The sequence below is a fragment of the Protopterus annectens genome, chromosome 2.part0, assembly GCF_019279795.1.
Source record: "Protopterus annectens isolate FY-2018-M chromosome 2.part0, PAN1.0, whole genome shotgun sequence".
Classification (NCBI taxonomy): Eukaryota; Metazoa; Chordata; order Ceratodontiformes; family Protopteridae; genus Protopterus; species Protopterus annectens.
The window spans coordinates 1,148,742,840-1,148,763,516 of NC_056728.1; the positions used below are offsets into that span (position 1 = coordinate 1,148,742,840).

Genomic DNA, 20,677 nt, shown 5'->3' on the forward strand with positions numbered 1-20,677 from the left:
TATTTCCAGTTAGAGTGATGTTTACTTTTACACTACATTTAAAAGAGACATGTACTCAAGGGATTCTGTTTTTTAGAAAGTTTATAGTCACATTATATCGATCAATGAACTGTTTCCCAAATCTGAATTGTGCTTTCATAATATGGTCAGCACAAAAAGAGTGTGCTTTTTATGGGAGGTTGGGGGTGTAATATTGATTATTGAATAAGAAGTCATTTTAATCAGCAATATATTTATGTTTAATTAAATCAGGTGTTCAGTGCTTCCTCCTGTATCTATTAAGCAAATAGCTGCTGTCATACCAAGAAAATTATAAAATAATATAATAAAACAAGAATATAGAGGAATGATGTACGTCTATATCTATTTACAATTCTTAACATTCAATTAAATATAGGCATAAACATTTCATATACTGGATATTAATGGAATTGCTACCATTCCACAGATAGTGAATTAAAAACACTACTGTTACAATACACTAAATATAACCAATAGACTACAACCGAAAAAGGTCTACCGTATTTTATAAATGTGGTCAATAAAAGAGTATACCATTTTTATGTACCTTTATAAGACAGAGTAGTTTTTTACCTGTGTACTAAAGACTTGGTGCATATGGACACAAATGCATGAACCGTATTTGCTTGTGTCATTTCTAATGCCATTGCTACCTTAATACAATGTGTTAATTTCAAAAAAGCCTAGGTATATTGAAAAAAAAAGATATACATAATTCCTTTTTTAATATACAACACTTTGAACACATTAACATAGTCATATCTTAGAAACTGTTAGCAATGTGGACATGAAGTCAGCTTAAAAAAATAAAGTCAGGTTTTAACCGAAGGAGTGATTTTCAAAACCCATCCCAAGTTTCCTGATTTATACTTGCTGGCAAAGTATGAATACACTTGATAAAATAAATAAATAAATAAATAAGCTTTCAAATATTGAGAACAATGCTTGCCATTTGTTTACACATCATGTTTTATTCCTTGCATGAAACAGTTACATTTAATGCTCTAAATGAAAAAAAAGCGAACCATAGACTTTGCTTAACTTTGCTCATTCCTGTAAAAGCAGCATTTTTGGAATATAACAGCATGAGTACTTTTTATCATGTTCTGACATTTAATATGGATAAAAAAATCATCTTAGAATGTAGGGCTCCTGACTTTTGCTCAGAGTTTCACTACACAAACTCATCACTCGATACTAAACACATATATGGCGTGGAGATGTAGGCCTCAAATGTACTACAAAATCTGGTTCCCTATTGAAATGTTTGCACTTGAAATGCCAAGTGTCAAAATGCCAAAAAAAAAAAACAGGAAAGGAGCCAATCTCAAAGATTGCTCTTTTCCTTTAAACCTCTATTTTTGTAGGGGTGCAAGCCCCCCATGAACCCCAAATGTGGGGGGAGCCTTCCCATGTCCCTGAACTTATATATACTGACTTTGAGATTGCCATATCTCAGAGAAATGACAATATTGTGAGAAATAGCCATCTTGGACTTATATATATATATATATATATATATATATATATATATATATATATATATATACACAAGTCCATTTTTTTGGTCATTCCGTTTCTGTGTTTTGGGACTTGCTCTATCAGGTCCTGATATTTCAAATGGTTACCAGAAAATTCACTTCATAGAAAGAAGAGAGCTCCAGAGGTATGGTTCTGCCAATACAATATTGCTGTATACTATTGATTTTTATCCAGCTGCTCTTGAAGAATCCAAATTTCAGGAAGGGAGCAATGAAGAGTATTTTCTTTATTTCAGGTAAAGAACATATCCCACTGTGCGTGTTAATCTTGATTAGAAAATAATGCACGGGTGCTCCCCTGATTTGTGAATAAGAACACATCTCATTGTGTGTGTTAGTCTAGATTATAAGTAATGCATGGGTGCTCCCCTGACTTGTGAATAAGAACACATCTCATTGTGTGTGTTAGTCTAGATTATAAGTAATGCATGGGTGCTCCCCTGACTTGTGAATAAGAACACATATTGTGTGTGTTAGTCTAGATTATAAATAATGCACGGGTGCTCCCCTGCCTTTTTAATAAGACTGCTCTGTTGCAGTAATCACCAAAGTACTACAGCTAACAAACATGAATGAACACGATGGAAATACATATTTTTTTTTGCAAACCATGTGACTGAGTTTGAAGGAAGAGTAAAATCTTGTTTCAGTGTCTAAACACATCACATCTGCTGTAGAGTGCCTTTGGGCTAACGTGTTAAAAGATAAGATCAGAAACCAGCATACCTTTTGGTGCTGAAGAAACGGTTAATTTTTTTCTAGCTCACCTTTTTTTCTTGAGGTTTTTCTGGCTGATTTGGTGTTAGTTGTTCTTTATGAGATGTGTGTGGGTTTGAAATGTACTGTTGTTTGTCTTTTGGCTTTTCCCAGTTAGGGGTCGCCACAGTGGAACTCCAGTCCGCTAATGATTGGCAGTAGATTTTTACGGTGCCGAGTTGCCAGTTCAACGCCCAACCTTCAACGAAGGCACACCCATTCACGCATGTCTTTTGGAATGCCACTCAACCGCCGCACTCCAGCCGAGAATCGAACGGGAGAACCTCTTGCTGTGAGGCAACAATGCTACCGCTGCACCACCAGTACATTTTATTTAAATTACGGGGTCATAACATTCCAGAGATCGAGAGCCAAAGTGGTTAGAAAAACATTTTATATAGCCCACCTAATCAAGAAGGGATTCACATCTAGATCAGGGGAGGTCATCGTGCCTCTTTACTCATCCCTCATCAGGCCCATAATTGAGTACAATGCCCCTTTTGGGATGTACTTTACCAGACACCTGCAGCAACTGGGAAAGACCCCAAAAGTACCTCACCAAGAGGATCAAAGGGCTCAAACAGATGCCATATGCTGCCCGGTTAAAGAAACTCCAGCTCTACTCAGTGGCATAGTGCCTGTTCAGAGGCGATCTGTGCCTGATGTATAAAGCCATGTCCAACCCGGAATTAATGGACATGCTGCACCTCAGAAAATCCAAATCCCATCCAGCTACGTGCTCGAGAGACTTGAACCTCAGTACTGAAATAAATAGGACATGCTGGAGGGACAGATTCATAACCCAGAGACTCCCTTCACTCTGGAATAAAATCCCAGTCCAGGTTAGGCAGAGTCCCTCATTGACTCTCTTCAAGAGGAATCTTGATGAGTGGATGGGAGATCGTAGGTTTACCCCGGGTATCACTTCTGTGTCACTGTTAGACAGAGGCACAGTATACTAACCTCGAAAAAGGGCATAGCAAAATAAATTTAAAATGGGTGGCGAAAGCCAAACACATTCTGGCTAGGCTTATAAATGCCCTAGGGCAGATAGCCTAGTATGAACCTATGAACCTATGAACATCATCTGATAGAGCAAACAAAAACTGTCTAAAGTTCTATGTTCAATAAACTTGTGAAAGTTCAATCATTTTGCATTGCCTGTGCACAGAACTTTTACTTTGCAACAAGCCATTTAATATGGTAAAATGCAAGAATGGAAAGAGTTAGCATTTCTCAATCTTATCTATCTCATAATAAATGAAAATAATTACAGGCTTTTAACTAGTTCGCCATGTATCTTGGAGCTGAAGCCATGAACTCTGGGGATCCATCTATCAACGTTTGGTTAGGCAGAGAAGTTGTGAAACATTCCCCATTGAATGAAAATGTTGGTTCAGAATACAAAATAGTCCATAATGAGTATTCTGAGTAAACCAGGTAACTATCCTCAAGCATGTAGCGTTGTTACCTCACAGCAAGAGGTTCTCCCGTTCGATTCTCGGCTGGAGTGCGGGGAGTGCTTTCTGTGTGGAGTCTGTATGCCCTCCCCGTGGTTGGGTGGCATTCAAAAGACATGCATAAATGGGCATGCCTTCATTGAAGGTTAGATGTCGAGCTGGCACCTCGGCGTTCGTGAAAATCTACTGCCAATCATTAGGGGACCGGAGTTCCGCTGTGGTGACCCCTAACTGGGAAAAGCCGAAAGACAAACAACAACAACTACTATGTGCTAGATGCAAAATCAGGCTTAAAATGTCTTATGCTATGAAAAATTGTGGTTAAGTACAAACAGGTGGTAATAATATTTGTACTGGGTAGCTGAATGAAACAGAGTAACTTTGTATGTATTCTCTCAGTTCACTATTACTGAAGTGTTACATAATATAAAAAAATAATAAAATGGCATTCAAGGATTTATTAAAGTTATAATATAAAATCTTCCTGGCACCTCAGTACAAGCTTGAATGCTTTTTTGTTAGCTTTATTATTACTGTGTGAGCATTTCATGCTGACTACATGCTTCCTCAGTTTCTTTAATATAAGTATGGGAAATGTACTCATAAAAGTGAACTTCAGCCTGGACTGAGAGCTTTATCTGATATCAGCTCAGATGAAGCACAATGAACTCCCTTACAAGGAGTTTATACGAAAGAGCATTCTGACTATGGCTGGAAATGTTGACATAGTCTGGATGTCTTACTGCTGTCAAAGTTTTATTGAACTGGAAAGCAGTCCAAAAGATAGAGTGAGACAGTGAGAAAGAGAAATAGTTAAATGGAAGGCTGAAGAAATATGGCTCAGGCACTCTTGTATGCCCTCAAGATAGGTAGATAGGGATATGGAACAATGTATAAAATGAAGTGAGATTAATTAATGTGCCTGACTATTAGAGCATGACAAAGACATATATATGTACAGTTGGATACTAAGTCCTTTAGGAGTAAATCTCTAATGTATTCACTGCAGTACCTGCCTCTAAACTCTGAAAGCAGTAAAGACAAAATATCCCTGGTATAAGGATCATTTCATGAATAAAGGGTACAACATGGCAAACAAGACAGATAAGTGACTTCCCAGAACTCCATTCAGTATGGGTAATTTACTTGTTTACAACGATCAAAGAGTTTATGCTCCGTAGACCTATTTCTACTGAAATTGTATACTTATCAAACACATTGTACAGCTGTATGCTGTACGTCTCCATTGTAGTGTGAGATGACATTTATAACATGGAATGAAGTATAGATTTTGGTAGGAGCTTTTGTTTTTTTCATGACAACTTCCATTTACTATCTAGATCACTTCAGTGATTTCAGTTTATTCTGCAGCTCCCCTAACCCCAAAGACAGCTGCTGTTACATTTAGGAACAGTTTACTGAACAGCACAGAACAGAGATGCAAACAGTCCCTGAAGTAGTAGCAGAATGATAGGAAACCTGCAGATAGTTTAAGGATCTGTACTAATGAAGTCAGGACTGAAATGCTGTGGATAACCCAGGACATAGGTTGCTGTTACTCACAGGATTAATTGGTGATACACACTGCAGGATTCATTGTGCCACATATCACTACTGGCAGTTTGCTTTGAAGATCATTGATAAATGGCTGTTCCATGCAGATTGGCATATGGTGCCCACATGGAAATACCTCTTACTTATGTTTTTTTTCTTTAAGTGTAAATGGTGTTAGGGACTAGAACAAAAAAGAACTTCCACTTAAATGGAGCTACTGCTATATTTCAAACCTTTGACTGAAAAGGGTAACCATTTGAAATGCTGGGATTTGGATTGCCAAGTCCCAAAATATGCAGACTGAATGAATGAAAATCTAGACTTAGATATACTAAGTCTGAGATTATCATTTCTCATAATAGTCTATTTTTTTTCTGAGGTATGGCAATCTCAGTGTTGGTACATATAAGTCTGGGGGCAGACTTACCCTTACATTAGGAGATGCAATGAGCTTGGATCCCTACAATAAAAATAATAATAATTATAATAAAAACAAGTTTAAAGTGTAATAGAGATGAATTTTTTGGACATTTTTGCATTTTTTTCTGCCCTAACATTTCTATAGGGAACTCACTGAAAGCCACTCCAAAACAAAGCTTTTGTATTTTGTTTATCTCGTTTACAGACTTGACAAGTGAGCTGGGCTTAAGGACATGTCGCTGGTATAGAGTACCTCTGTGAGACTATCTTTTATAAACTGTTTAATCCTGGTGGCCCCTAGAAGGTGGTGGAGGAGGAGGGAGTACTTGTTATGGGCATTTCTGCTGTTTTAAACCCTTGTTTCATTCATTTTACATGGCAGTTGCTGTTGGCAGTGTGCCTTCCTGGGGTAGTTGTACACAATTGGGAGACATTTATAATGCTGAACAGCTGAAACACCAAACGGCATTATGCCAAACATAAAATGCCAAACCCAGACAAGTTGATGAAATCATAGTAAAGTAGGTTCATGGAATTTGCTCCTTCTCCACAGTAGTGCAATCTCAGAGCTGGTATACATAATTAGCAGGGTACCCAATGTGCATAGAATGTTTGTCAAGTTTTCGGCTTTGGTAGTTTTGGCACTTTGTATCCTGCATAATGCTGTTCAGCATTTCAGCTGTTTGTTTTTTTAAATGTATTCCAATCGATCAACACTTTGGCCATATCCCTGAGATTGAATTTTCTGCAGTTGATTGTTTTTCTTTTCAATGATCTGTTAGGTATGGTGACATCTTTTCTTTAAAATTTTTGTATGTGTCATTCATGGCAATGTTGTCTTGGGCTTGTATTCTCTGCACGTTACCATTCAATTTGCTGTTGCAGTTATTTAATGTTATTTTTTTCTGTACAGTGTAGTGAACTGGTTATTTATTATTGACATAGTCAATAAAAATAAAGCATATTAAGATTCAATTAAAATAGTCTGTTATGCTAAATGTGTACGAATTAGCACTGCACCACTTACATGTACTTACCATTTGTGCCAGTGCTGTTTTTGGTATATTAATGTCCCTTGTCTGTTACTTACTCTGAAGTATTTTACCCCTTGTTCTACCAGCACCATTTAAACAGTGTATTATTCCCTATTACATGTTGTAGTTTTATGACTTACAACTGAACAGAAAAAAATGCTTGGTGGGATTAGCCAGGTGTACCCCAAATAATGAAATATATCTATAGAATAATATTATATATTGTGCATGTCATCCAAAAACTAGACAGATATGTCACATGTAAATGTTTGACAGTATACTACAGTGAATTGCAGATTCCTGTTCTGGGGAAGTTTCTTCAGATTCACTAAAATAATTTGTGACTTTCAATCCCTCTCAGTGCATTTAATGATCGGAGTAGAATACCAAATAAATGATAAACATGTAAAACTGAAATATCTTAGTCTATATTCATGCGTTTTTCTAATTTACATTATAAATATTTTTAAATTAACAATGAAGAATGTGAAGTGGTGGTCTTATTCAAAGAAAAAATCATTCTGGATATTTTGGGCTTTATATCTAAATTGGAAATCGCTAGTTTTGCATACTCTAAATAGATAGTTACTGTGATATTACAATAAAACCAAGCTTGCGTAAATCACCAGATGCATTATTTTGAATTGTGCTAATTTGAAATCTGAAATGCAGTTTGTTGGTACAGATATGTGTCTTCTACGTTATTTTATATTTTGACATATACTTTTTGTCATGACTATCCCCATCAGACAAGCATGCCAAATCTTAATTAAAAAACTTGCCAATATCATGTGTATATGAGGAATTCATAGTGGAATCCCCCAAAGAATGTAAGGCCAAAGTGTAAAATTCCATGAGCAAAAATCTGACAAGTTTTTGACAGAACTGGTGTTTAGCATTCAAAAACTAAAACAAAAAAATTCTTATAAGTTCTAATGGTGTTACACAAAATAGCACAGCATCAGGACAGAAATGCACCTGCATGAATCTATTTCAGTTTTTTTTATTTGTAATGTATCTTCCCAGCATTGCACCTTCAGCATATATCATTTGACCTTAGGGTTATAGCATAAAACATGAAACATGGCATATGCTGGCCCATTTCAAAGTGTTAATCATATGGCCACCTGGAGTCATTACTCTGAGATCCAAAATGTACCATTCACAGATATTTCCATTATGTCTCTCTCTCTCTTCTCTTTCGGCTTTTCCTGGTTAGGGGTCACCACAGCGGAACTCCGGTCCGCTAATGATTGGTAGTTGATTTTTACATGCCGAGTTACCAGCCCTGATGCACAACCTTCAACGAAGGTACACCCATTCACACATGTCTCCACGCAGAAGACGCTCTACCTGAGAATCGAACCGGACAGCGTCTTACTGTGAGGTGACAATGCTACCGCAGCACCACCACTGCAGGTTGATTGATATTTCCATTATGTAATCCCAGTAACCCAGTAAATCTGGTGAGATAAAAATTAAAAAAAAAAAACCAGTGTAAGAAACTTCTCTGTCTGGAAGATTTTCAGTCTGTATATCTCTAGTTAATCACTGTATATTAATCAGATCAGACAATAGTAGTAGAAGTAGTGAACTTAAACTCATCTTAAGTAAAAAAAAAAAAAAATATATATATATATATATATATATATATATATATACATATATATATATATATAGATATAGATATATATTTATAAAATATGAAATATTGTACAGAATTACTAAGTATTCAAAAGTAATCCAAGCAAGGCAGGCAGTCCGTTTCCAGTTGGAAATCTTTTATTAAGTACACGGACAAGCGATCCAAGTAAAACAAAATTAACAGAGTAATAGCTTCCTCACCAGCTTTCTAAATATATATATATATATATATATATATATATATATCCTTTTTATCAGGCAAGGGAGTGGTTTATTGTGCTGTAAAACAAAGTGTTATTGGTACACATGTTAAATTCACATCCCTTCCTCCATCAGTGTGACATTCGAGCTGGTCCTGCCCTACTTAGTAGCTATCATAATAATATAACCCTTATGTACTTTAAATAAAATTTATAATGATGTGGTACCTCTTATTTAACCAGATTATTAAGGCTGTGATTTTTATCCAAGACAATATACTACATGACTGGAAATATATCAACCTTAGTCCATCTGGCAATCAAAAATATATATAAATATATACATATACACTTTGCATGTAAAAAATCAATTGTAAAAATCATATTCTATTTTCATACCCTACTGTTAACAAAGATCGTGTTTGTCCTTCTAGACTTCTTCGGGTCTCTGTACAAGAACCCTAAAAACTATCTATATAAATATTATCGTATAATTAGTAAGTATTGTTATTGCACATCATTTTGAATAAAGTGGAAAAAAGAGGACAAGAAAAAGAAAAAAATAATAAGAAAAAATGTATGAGGATGGAAACAAAATATACACTTCAATTAAAACTGATTTAACATGGTATTTAAAACCAGCTGGTAGAATAAAATAAAGTAAAATTAGTCATGTAAACAATGTGGCAATTTTCTAAGTTCCGGTACACTTTTAATTGAACAGTAGAAGTTTAGTCCAGGCTTCCTAAAAGTGTTCAGCTTTAGCCTACGCTAAACTAGTTTTAATTTAAGTGTATATTTTGTTTCCATCATCATACAGTTTTTCTTATTATATTTTTCTTTTTCTTGTTCTCTTTTTTCCACTTTATTCAAAATGATGTGTTATAACAATATTGACTAATTATACAATAATATTTTTATAGATAGCTTTTAGGGTTCTTGTACACAGACCTGAAGAAGTCTAGAAGGCTGAAAGCGATCTTTGTTAACAAAAGGTTATGAAAATAGAATATGATTTTTACAATTGACTTTTTACATGCAAAGTGTATATGTATATATTTATATATATTTTTTATTTCCACATGGCCTAAGGTTGATATATTTCCAGTCATGTAGTATATTGTCTTGGATAAAATCACAGATTTAATAATCTGGTTAAATAAGAGGTACCACATCATTATAAATTTTATTTAAAATACATCAGGGTTATATTATTATGACAGCTACTAAGTAGGGCAGGACCAGCTCGAATGTCAAACTGATGGGGGAAGGGATTTGAATTTAACATGTGTACCAATAACACTTTGTTTTACAGCACAATAAACCACTCCCTTGCCTGATAAAAAGTATATATATATTTAGAAAGCTTGTGAGGAAACTATTACTCTGTTAATTTTGTTTTACTTGGATCGCTTGTCTGTGTACTTAAAAGATTTTTGACTGGAAACAGACTGCCTGCCTTGCTTGGATAACTTTCGAATACTTAGTAATGCTGTACAATAGTTCATATTTTATATATATATATATATATATATATATATATATATATATATATATATATATTTTTTTTTTTGACTTGATGAATTTGTTTTCTACTTCTACTACTATTGTCTGATCTGATTAATATACAGTGATTAACTAGAGATATATGGACTGAAAATCTTCCACACACACAAGTTTCTTACACTGTTTTGTTTTTGGGCCCACTATACTTGTTTAGTAAGTTGTTTCAGACTTCGGAGATACCACAGAGATTACTCTTATTTTTGTGGGATAAAAGTTGTGTTTGTTGGAATAGTTTCCCCCATCAAGTATATATTTTCTTCCTCTACTAATGTGGGAACTTATAAAAAATATGGTTTCTCAGTTTTGGTGCATAAAATGCTCATTTGTCTAGCAATTAGTGCAGATGACTGTTGCTTGGAGATATTAATGAGATGCTTTTTGTAGTCAAGGGTTCAGTGTTTGATTCCTTCTACCTTCATTTGCCTACTGTATAACTGAGTAAGTCCCTTACCCAGACATTGCTCCCTGGAAAAGGGGCACTTCTGCCCGGTGAGCTTACCTGGGTAACAAACATATAAATAAAATAAAATATTCCAGATGTGATTTAATGTGCTTCAAGATGTGGACGCATGACTAACATCTTGAAATGACTCAGCATGTGCATTCTTTAGCTCAAAGTCAAATTAAATTTTACATGAAAAGAACATGAAAAATATTGGTTACATCTGTGTTTACTTGTTTAAAGAACATATTTTTACATCTGTACAAAACTCCAGATTCACGGTGATGCAAAAAACAACAAATCAGAAGTAAGTTACATGGTATGCAATGTATGTCTGCTTTTCAGACTGAAAAAAGCACTTATACTTAACCTAGGCATATCATTCATAAACCAGGTTAACTGAAACGTGCCCCTCAATATGGTAAAGATATGATACATTTACATTCAAAGAAATTAACGGCACTTTGTTTTATAGTAATCAGCAATTAAATAATTTAAAGTGAAAAGAAAAACTGCCACATGGGCAGTGTCATGCTTTGCCCATCTTAAATTCATGCCTTGCTTTATTATTATACTTAATTTAGCAATGGCCAAGGGCTGCATGTTTGCTTATTTTCTTACCTTCTCAAGTGGCAGGCACCTGTGTAACCCAAACAAGGACTTCAGCTATGCCCCTGTTTCTTTTAAAGCTGAAGATACATCATATTCACTGATAAAACACAAAAGCTCATACAATCAGCTTCAGGGACTTATAGTGATTCAGACAACATTACATTTTGTTGGTATTCTTCAGTCATATACTGATGTCCTACAATATTAAAACCTGGCATTAATTCCCTAATACAGCTTTGCTGCTGCCAACCATATGTACAGCTTGTATAATGGTTCCTTTTTATAATAATAACTCTTCTAATCAAGACCATTCCAAGTCTATGAGGAGACACCAAGGAAACCATTCAAAATAGCAGAAAAATACATATATTCATAAATAAGCAACTGTGGAACAACTGAAAGTGATGGAGAGATTCAGACATTTCTATATCAGTATGAATATAAAACATAAGATCAAATATTTTAAAATACAAATGTAACTTAAATATTTGTACATCACTTTTTAATAGACCTTCCAAAGCTGTAGAAGGTCAAAAGTAATGAATGCATAATAAATCCTCAAGACACACAAAAAGTCTTTAACATGTTATGGGGAGAATAAACTCCATACATATCTGCTCCCAATCATTTCTGCCAGGTCATGGAGATGTAGTTAAAAACATTATATTTTGTTTTTAATAAACGTGATTTTGTAACAAGCGAATGAACCACACTCCTTCTGGTTCTGAGCTCCTGTCTGGCTCAACAGCTGTAAGTCAAAAGAACCACCATTGGTTCTCAGCAATGCCATGTGCTCGAAGAACTTCAAGGGCTGAGCAAAAATCTTTATGTGATACTGGCAACCTTTCTTGATGCATAGACGTAGAGACTATGTTAGCACTGAAATGTCCATCTTAGGAAAAGGTGCAGGTTTTTCTGAATGTTTTTCAGACTTACATTTAAACTCAGGTGACAGACCACGATTAAGACATGATGTTAAGTCTAATGCCTGCTTTCAGTGTGCAAGAACAGAACCTGGAACTCTGAGGCATTGCACTGACCAGTTGATTGGCACCAAAGAATAACTGCCACGGTGGTCTCCTGCATTGTAGTACAGGATGCAGCTAAAGACCCTGCAATACAGGTTGCAGGTCTTCAAATCTGAATAACCACTGAAGGAAATCTTCAAGTTTATCTCTTTTTAGCAATTAGCCATGGTGTGACTCCCTTGAGGTAACAAAAGGAAATTGATGAGTCTGGTTGAAATTTCACAAAGAGCAGCTAGTTAGTGTTTTAGCCCATGGAGCAATCACGCCGCAAGCAAATGTGGCACACATGTCATGCAGTGTTTGTTTTACATGTGTGTGATGACATGGTTATATCATGAATGATGAAGGCAGTGAAGAACATGGATAGTCAGTAATCTCCAGTGACATCTGACAGAGTACATTTCACAGCATTCAGTCCATTTTTGGTCACAGTTCCTTAAAGATTGGTCCTTGGCACTTATTACTCGTACAAATGTCAGAAAAGCAGAGCCAATGGCTGCTTTTCTGACCACAACTTTGTAATACATATACCCATATCTTCTGATATGTGTCCACACATACAATATTTGTAAATACAGCCATACATTTACTCATTCTGTGCACGTCCACAGCATTCATACATACTCTATTTCCCTTCAGTGCAGAATTTTCCACATTAGATATACAGTCAGTTTACTGATGTAGGAGCACGTGACCAACTACTGCAAACTGATTGAAGCAGCTATAAGTAAACATTCCTTGGACACTGAAGCCAAATATAAGTTTTCATTTATACATATAAAATGTGGAGTTTTATATACAACTTCATGCTGTTAGGGTTAGATTCATCACTAGAAAAAAAACAAAGGCAAAACACAAATATGGCATTAGTGGCATATTCTAGAAAACAAACAGTAGCTTACAGTAATACTGGCTATTATTTACTGCAAAGACAATCATTATGCAAAAAATACAACTGTTACACTTACTGCCTTACTCAGCATTCCTTGTACGGTGCTGCCTGCTGAAATGTGTGAGTATAACTAGACTTAACTGAATTTAAGATGCGTTTTACTTGGCCTGCAAATGTTGAGAACTGTGCAGCTGTTTGCACTGCACCTTGTCCAAAGTTAAACTTTAGCAGGAGCATTTACATCAGTTACTAGCTGCATTCCAAATAGTGATATCCTATGCTCAAATATGGTTTCAGCAAATAAAAATAAATTAATTTTTCTCAGGTATCCAATATTTTCAGGGAGTCAAGTACAGTGGATATAAAAAGTTTACACGCCCCTATTAAAATGCCAGCTTTTTGTGATAGAAAAAAATGAGACCACAATAAATCATTTCAAAACTTTTCCCACTTTTATTGTGACCTATAACCTGTACAATTCAATTGAAAAACAAACAAAACTGTTAGGGGAAAAATATAAAAAATAAAAAACGTACAATAAGCTGGTTGCATAAGTGTGCACACTCTTAAACTAATACTTTGTTGAAGCACCTTTTGATTTAATTACAGCATTCAGTCATCTTGGGTAGGAGTCTATCAGCATGGCGCATCTTGACTTGGCAATATTTGCCCACTCTTCCTTGCAAAAGTACTCCAAATCTGTCAGATTGCGAGGGCATCTCTTGTGCACAGCCCTCTTCAGGTCACCCCACAGATTTTCTATTGGATTTAGGTTTGAGCTCTGGCTGGGCCACTCCAAAACTTAAATTTTCTTCTGGTGAAGCCATTCTTTTGTTGATTTGGATGTATGTTTGGGGTCATTGTCATGCTGAAAGGTGAAATTCCTCTTCATCTTCAGCTTTCTAGCAGACGCCTGAAGTGTTTGGGCCAAATCTGACTGGTATTTGGAACTGTTCATAATTCCCTCCACCTTGACTAAAGCCCCAGTTCCAGCTGAAGAAAAGCAACCCTAAAACATGATACTGCCACCACCATACTTCACCGTGGGGATGGTGTTCTTTTGGTGATGCAAAGTGTTGCTTTTGCGCCAAACTTACCTTTTGTTATTGTGGCCAAAAAGTTCAACCTTGGTCTCATCAGACCATAACACGTTTTCCCACATGCTTTTGGGAGACTTGATGTATTGTTTTGCAAATTTTAGTCAGGCCTGGATGTTTTTCTGTATAAGAAAAGGCTTCTGTCTTGCAACCCTACTCCATAGCCCAGACATATGGAGAATATGGGAGATTGTTGTCACATGTAGAACACAACCAGTACTTGTCAGAAATTCCTGCAACTCCTTCAGTGTTGCTGTATGTTTCTTGGCAGCCTCCCTGACCAGTTTTTATCTTGTCTTTTTATAAATTTTGAAGGGATGTCCAGTTATTTGCAACGTCAATGTTGTCCCATATTTTCTCCACTTTTTGATGACTGTCTTCACTGTGTTCCATGGTATATCCAATGCTGTGGAAATTTTTTAGTACCCTTCTCCTGACTGATACCTTTCAAGAATGAGATCCCTTTGATGCTTTGTAAGGTCTCTGCGAACCATGGCTTTTGCTGTATCAGACAACTGAGTAAATGTCAGGAAAATCCTACTAGGACAGCTGAACTTTATTTGGGGTTAATCAGAGTCTCTTTAATTGATGGCAGGTGTGTACCCAAGAAGACTGAATGTTGTAATTAAATCAAAAGGTGCTTCAACAAAGTATTAGTTTAAGGGTGTGCACACTTATGCAACCAGCTTATTGTATGTTTTTTATTTTTTATATTTCCCCCCTAACAGATTTGTTTTAAAATTGAATTGTACAGGTTATAGGTCACATTAAAGGTGGGAAAAGATTTGAAATGATTTATTGTGGTCTCATTTTTTTGTATCACAAAAGCCTGACATTTTAACAGGGGTGTGTAAACTTTTTATATCCTCTGTGCGTACTGTTTAATTTCTGAGGGGTGACAGCAAAGTCAAGCATCCTAAGTGAACCTGGGTATGTGTATTGATCTGTTCCTGAAATAGCAGTATGCCTTTTGAACAGGTTATATTCACTACCATAGCAGACCAGTGTATGCTGCTTAAAGCACCACAGCAATGTAGGAAGTGCCTCATTTTGGAAAATATGTGGCACAACAAGGTTTCAGCTCAAAGCTACGTACCTCTGTTTCATATTTATAATTAGCTAGTGTGTGTATGTGTGTGTGCATATAGTGTACCCTAAATGTGGTGAGAACAATTTCATTTTCTTGAATACAACAATGTTGCAGTCCTGGTTCTTTATTGCCCTGTATGGGTTGTAATGTAATATTCTAAGTATTATAAGAAGACACCACATGAATTTGGATGGCCAGTGACCTTTGTAAGTGGCTGCCTATACTGGGAAATATAACCTGAGGAATGCTGACTTTGGTGAATGCATAATATATATGATCTGCAATTCTCCTCATCCATTCCCTCATGCGCTAAAGGAAGCAGCACATCTGCCTATGTGAATGGGGGCACACTGCCTACATAAATGGGGGTACACTGCTTGCTCCAAAGGAAACACTACATCTGCCTACATGAATAGGGGTTCACTAGCTACATGAATGGGGGTACAGTGCTTGCTCCAAAGAAAACACTACATCTGCCTACATGAATAGGGGTTCACTGGCTACATGAATGGGGGTACACTGCTTGCTCCAAAGGAAGCACTGCATCTGCCTACATGAATGGGGGTACACTTCTGAATATGGCCACATAATGACAACCAAACTTCATATCACTTTTTTGGATGAGACTTTCCTGTGCTACTTTGCTTTCTTGTCTGTGTATTCCACTACCAATGTTTAAAGTTGTTAAGTACCAGGCATTAACTGTGTTGTAAATATAATGGATTAATTCAGCACTTTGAGCCATGCAGCAAATGAAACAACAACAAAAACATTTCACCAACTTTAGCAGCTGCATGCATTTTGAAATTTCACTGTCCTGTAAGTGATGTATACTGTGGCTTAAATAAATATCATATAGGGAGCTTTTCCGTATCTCCTTAGAACATCTTAATACATTAGAACTTTCCTTTTGTTGGGCTGTTCCATAATTTACAAAGGCAGAGTTCACATCTGTAGTTCTGGCTTCTTAAAGGTACTTTGATAGTAGTGTGTTGCTATTATTTTGGTAGGCAACAGAGTAAGGCAGATGTATCCACCAGGCATTATAATTTTAGGTATCACTGCAGGTTGTCAGGGCAGTAAACTAATTTAGCACTTTGATCTGATCTGCATTGGGGCAGAGGGTTAAGGTAGATTCTCACAGCCCATACTTGCTTACTGTGTGACCTTGAGCATGTCAGTTCACTAGACAGCACTTATGGGGCAACTGGGAATTTGGGCTAGGCTTCTCAGTGGTCAACTGGACAGCAAGCCTAGTAACTACTTAGGAGCCATACATTCCCATAATCATGCCGCCCGTTACAGATGCAGGTTTTAGCCTTACCACATCTTTTGTTATCAGTGGCTTCAGGCAAGTGATACCATGGGTATAATGTACACCTGAACATCTGGGGACAGGATAGAATGCCAGGTTTAAAGACATTGCACATTACCAAGCTTCAGTATATGAATAATGGGGCACAGTTAATGGAAACATAGCATTATGGGAAACTGTGTGAATTTAGTACTGCAGGAATACATTTATGAAAGCTTCAAGTCTGGGACTTAAAGGCCCTCTCTGTACAACAGAAGAGCATTAAGACCTATACTTTTTGTTGTAACCTAATTGTACTTTTTGCTGCAGAGAGCAGAGTGCCTTTTGGGTATGACCACATATTAATGGTCTATGTTTCTGAGTTAATATGAAAATGCACATCTAAATGCTCACCAGAGATATTAGTACCCAGAAACCCACCCTGGAAATCTACACATCTACTCTATGGCATATTCAGCGTGAAGCTATTATGGTAGTGCTGACTGGTATTGTATGCAACAAAGATTGAAGCAGCTGGCTCCTGTCCACTCCATTCCAAAACTTCACTGATTAGGGGTTGAAGCCCAGTTTGTTCTCCTGTTCTATTGACTTGTGTATAATTTATTTTTAAGGTGACTTTAGTGTTATCTTCACTAGTTTGCTTTGTAATCATGTTATAAATTAACCATTGGTTTCCTTTTTATGATGTCACTTTTGTATTAAATATTTATGTTAAACTATTTATATGAAGTATAAGTGAATACTGTATCCCATAAATCTTTTAGGAGAGAAGTAATCTAAGAATGCAGATTCTAAATGTGAATGCAAATTCAAAATTCTCTTGCGGGTGGGGATATTAAAATGCAATATATCAAACCTTTACTTTCAAAACTTGGGAGTCAGGTGAAACAAAGGCAACATTTTTTGCCTTACAGCTGACACATTTTTGACAGACCAATTAGTGGGTAACAGAAAGACAGAACATGCTGGAGGAAGTGGCATGACAAATGACCAACTGTTATTTGGATAGAATGTTCATCAGTGTCCGGTAGTAATGCTTTAGCCACCTTTATGGCTAGTCTGGATGGTTGGATGGGTAGAAACTGCTACCTTGATGATTGGATGGGAGACAGGAAATTCACCCTGGTGATCACGTCAGTTGCCCTGCTAGACAGGGGTCCAGGGAAGTAAATATCGTGGGAAGAAATAGCCAGGGAATTGTTATGGCTAGGTTTGTATAGGCCCTAGGGCCGATAGCTTAGTACCAACCTATGAACCTATGAAACAAATTTATGCCAGGGTTATCATGCAAGGCCTTACTCAATTTGGGAGATGGGCACTATTAAATGCTCATAAAGGATGGCAAAAACTTTTAAGTTTGTCTGCTTAAAGGTGTGTATCTCTATGCATTTTATGGTCCCTATGACTGCTAGCCTAGTATGTTCCTAAATAGGATTTGCACAGGGTAGACACAAAAAAGAGGAAAATGTGATGCAATCTTTCATTCGATCCTGGAAAGTATTAAGTAGAACCGTACCATTTCTAATTATGAAAACAGTGCCTGGATTGCTGAAATATTGTAAAAATTCATAGATCATCATCATCATAAGTAGAAAAACTTTCTTATTGTTTAAGTAATCTGTCATTCCTTCAGTTCTATGTGCATTGCTTTGTAAGGAGTAGACAGATGAAAAATATTTACTGAAGCCAGAATTACAAATAGTGTTCTTATATATTTTCTTCTAGTAGATAAAACATGCCTATCAAGAAAAACTGCTGGAAGCAATATTCTCTACCTGACTGTTTACATGGTATACAAAATAAGCAAAATAGACATCTACTTTCAATGAGAAGGGTTAATAGCAAATGTTTTTACCAGGTACTGGAATTCAGGTAGCTTTGCTATTTTTTGTTATTGAGAATTAGAAATATAAGTTAACAGTGCATGTAATATATGTTTTTGTGCTTGTTACTAACTGCATTACAGTATGACTGTCCAATGCCATTTAGTATATTTCACTGTTTTTCGTTGGCCGTTTAAGATATCATATATTTACATAATATATATTTACAGAAAGACATCCTTGGAACTCAAACCCCGATCACAGCAGGGGAAGGTACCAGTTAATCTACCTGATTACTGGTACTAGTGATAGATATAGGAGTGGGATAACTGTGGATAACTAAGTAGGGACTATTGATTTTGTCATACTGATAGACTCCTGGAATTCTAGGGATGAGAAATACTCTAGATACCATCTACATATAAACTACCATATGTATGAGAAAGGTATAAACAGATCAACTGTTGTTTTATTAAGACCCTTTTCATGGAACAGCTTAAGGTTACCATCACTGTATCACACAGACAATGAAGTATCAATGGGGCTTACTGACTGTAGCTTATGGCCTCAGAATTTTGGGAGCTTTTTCTTAAACCCTTTTACTGAATTGGTTTGTCTGGAGCTTGTTGTAGATATTATGATGTGAATGACCAAAGCTCACTTCATGAGGGTATGATACATGCCTCCATGACTAATATGTAATGCTTGATATATATATATATATATATATATATATATATATATATATATATATATATATATATATATATATATATATATATATATATACACACACACACACACACATATATATATATATATATATGTGTGTGTGTGTGTGTGTGTGTGTGTTTGTGCGCTATTCTTCTTGTAGATTGGTAGTGCTTAGCCTTCCTATATGGTGATCAGCTGACAGGCCAGGACAGCCCAGCACCTCTCTTGCCCCAAGGGTCTGGAATGGTCTGATGACATGATTGTAGAGTCGACCACAAACCTTCGGTCTAATGAGCTTTGGTACTAAGTATGCTTATGAGCATCCGTGATTAGCTCAGGCATCCAAAAACAATTCAACACTGATTTTATCATTTCTCATATATGCATTGAAGCCAGCCAGCAGGACTGTAGAATCTGTGGGTGACTCCTTACTGAACACTATATTCTCAGTCTCTAAAAAAGCTAAGTACTCCTTGCACCTGCTAGGTGAATATGCAAAAAAGATCAGGGTTTTACCTTGTATAATTTGTAGTCACGTTGAGGTGTTCTTCTCATTTACTGCTACAAACTCCAAGTGCATGGCATCCAGGTGGGGGCTTGCAGGTGTTTTTACAGAGCCACTACTGTGGTCAGCTACACAGCAGGTGAGACACCATCTCCACTCAATTATTCTGATCCCAGAACCAGCTCAATATAGCTGTCACTTTTCAGTGTCTTGCACAAGTTACAACCTCTGGCTGCTTCCCTAGCAGGGAGGTGACATTCCATGTTCTAAGAACCAGGCTCCATTACTAAGGTCTAATGCATCCTGTCACTCCTTCCAGCCCCTTGACTGGCAATACACCTAGCCAGTACCGTTCATCTTGCAGGTGGTGAGTCCACACAACCATGGTGCCTTTTTCAGGCTCACCCCTGCCAGGCTGAATGGTTATACAGCTGCCAGGCTCTTACTGCTGACCAGCTGCCAGGGTGTCCCTGGTGACCATAATCCTCATGCTCTACTCCACCACAGATTCCAGAGTTCCTGTTTTGGGTTACGTTATGCCATTCTTCAACTGAACCATCATGGGGGTGTCATTTTTGATCCCTTATATCAGACCAGTTTGCCAAGGGTGACTCTACCATGGGACATAAAGCATCAGGCAATATATCTGTGAGGATCACATAAAAGGAAAAGGGAGGAAGGCATAGTAATGAAAACATGTGAATGCAAAAAAAAATGCCAGGAAGGCAACGTCTGTGGCAGTCACCAAAGTGAAGCTCTGAATGAGGGAGGGGCTCGGTGATGTCAAGATGAATGTTTTGAATAGCCTCAGAGATCCTGACATGCCAGCTGTTAACTCTGGCTAGGAAGACAGAATATTGCTCAGGCTGCTTTTTGCGAGGCCGGAGAAATGGTGACCTTCATTGCGGACATTTTCAAGAGATGGAAGGAACATTTAGATGAGATCTGACCCGAAAGAGTTGC

At 36.7% G+C, this 20,677-nt stretch overlaps 1 protein-coding gene across 2 annotated transcripts in view; it reads right to left on the reverse strand.

The window, feature by feature from the left end:
- Window positions 1–10,849: 10,849 nt before the first annotated feature.
- Window positions 10,850–20,677, reverse strand: part of COL25A1 (collagen type XXV alpha 1 chain) — a 1,631,546-nt gene continuing 1,621,718 nt past the window's right edge. For both annotated transcript variants that reach the window (XM_044061344.1, XM_044061342.1), the window contains one exon: window positions 10,850–13,108. In XM_044061344.1, the coding sequence (XP_043917279.1) occupies window positions 13,106–13,108 (3 nt within the window). In that variant the 3' untranslated portion in view covers window positions 10,850–13,105. The remainder of the gene's footprint in view (window positions 13,109–20,677) is intronic.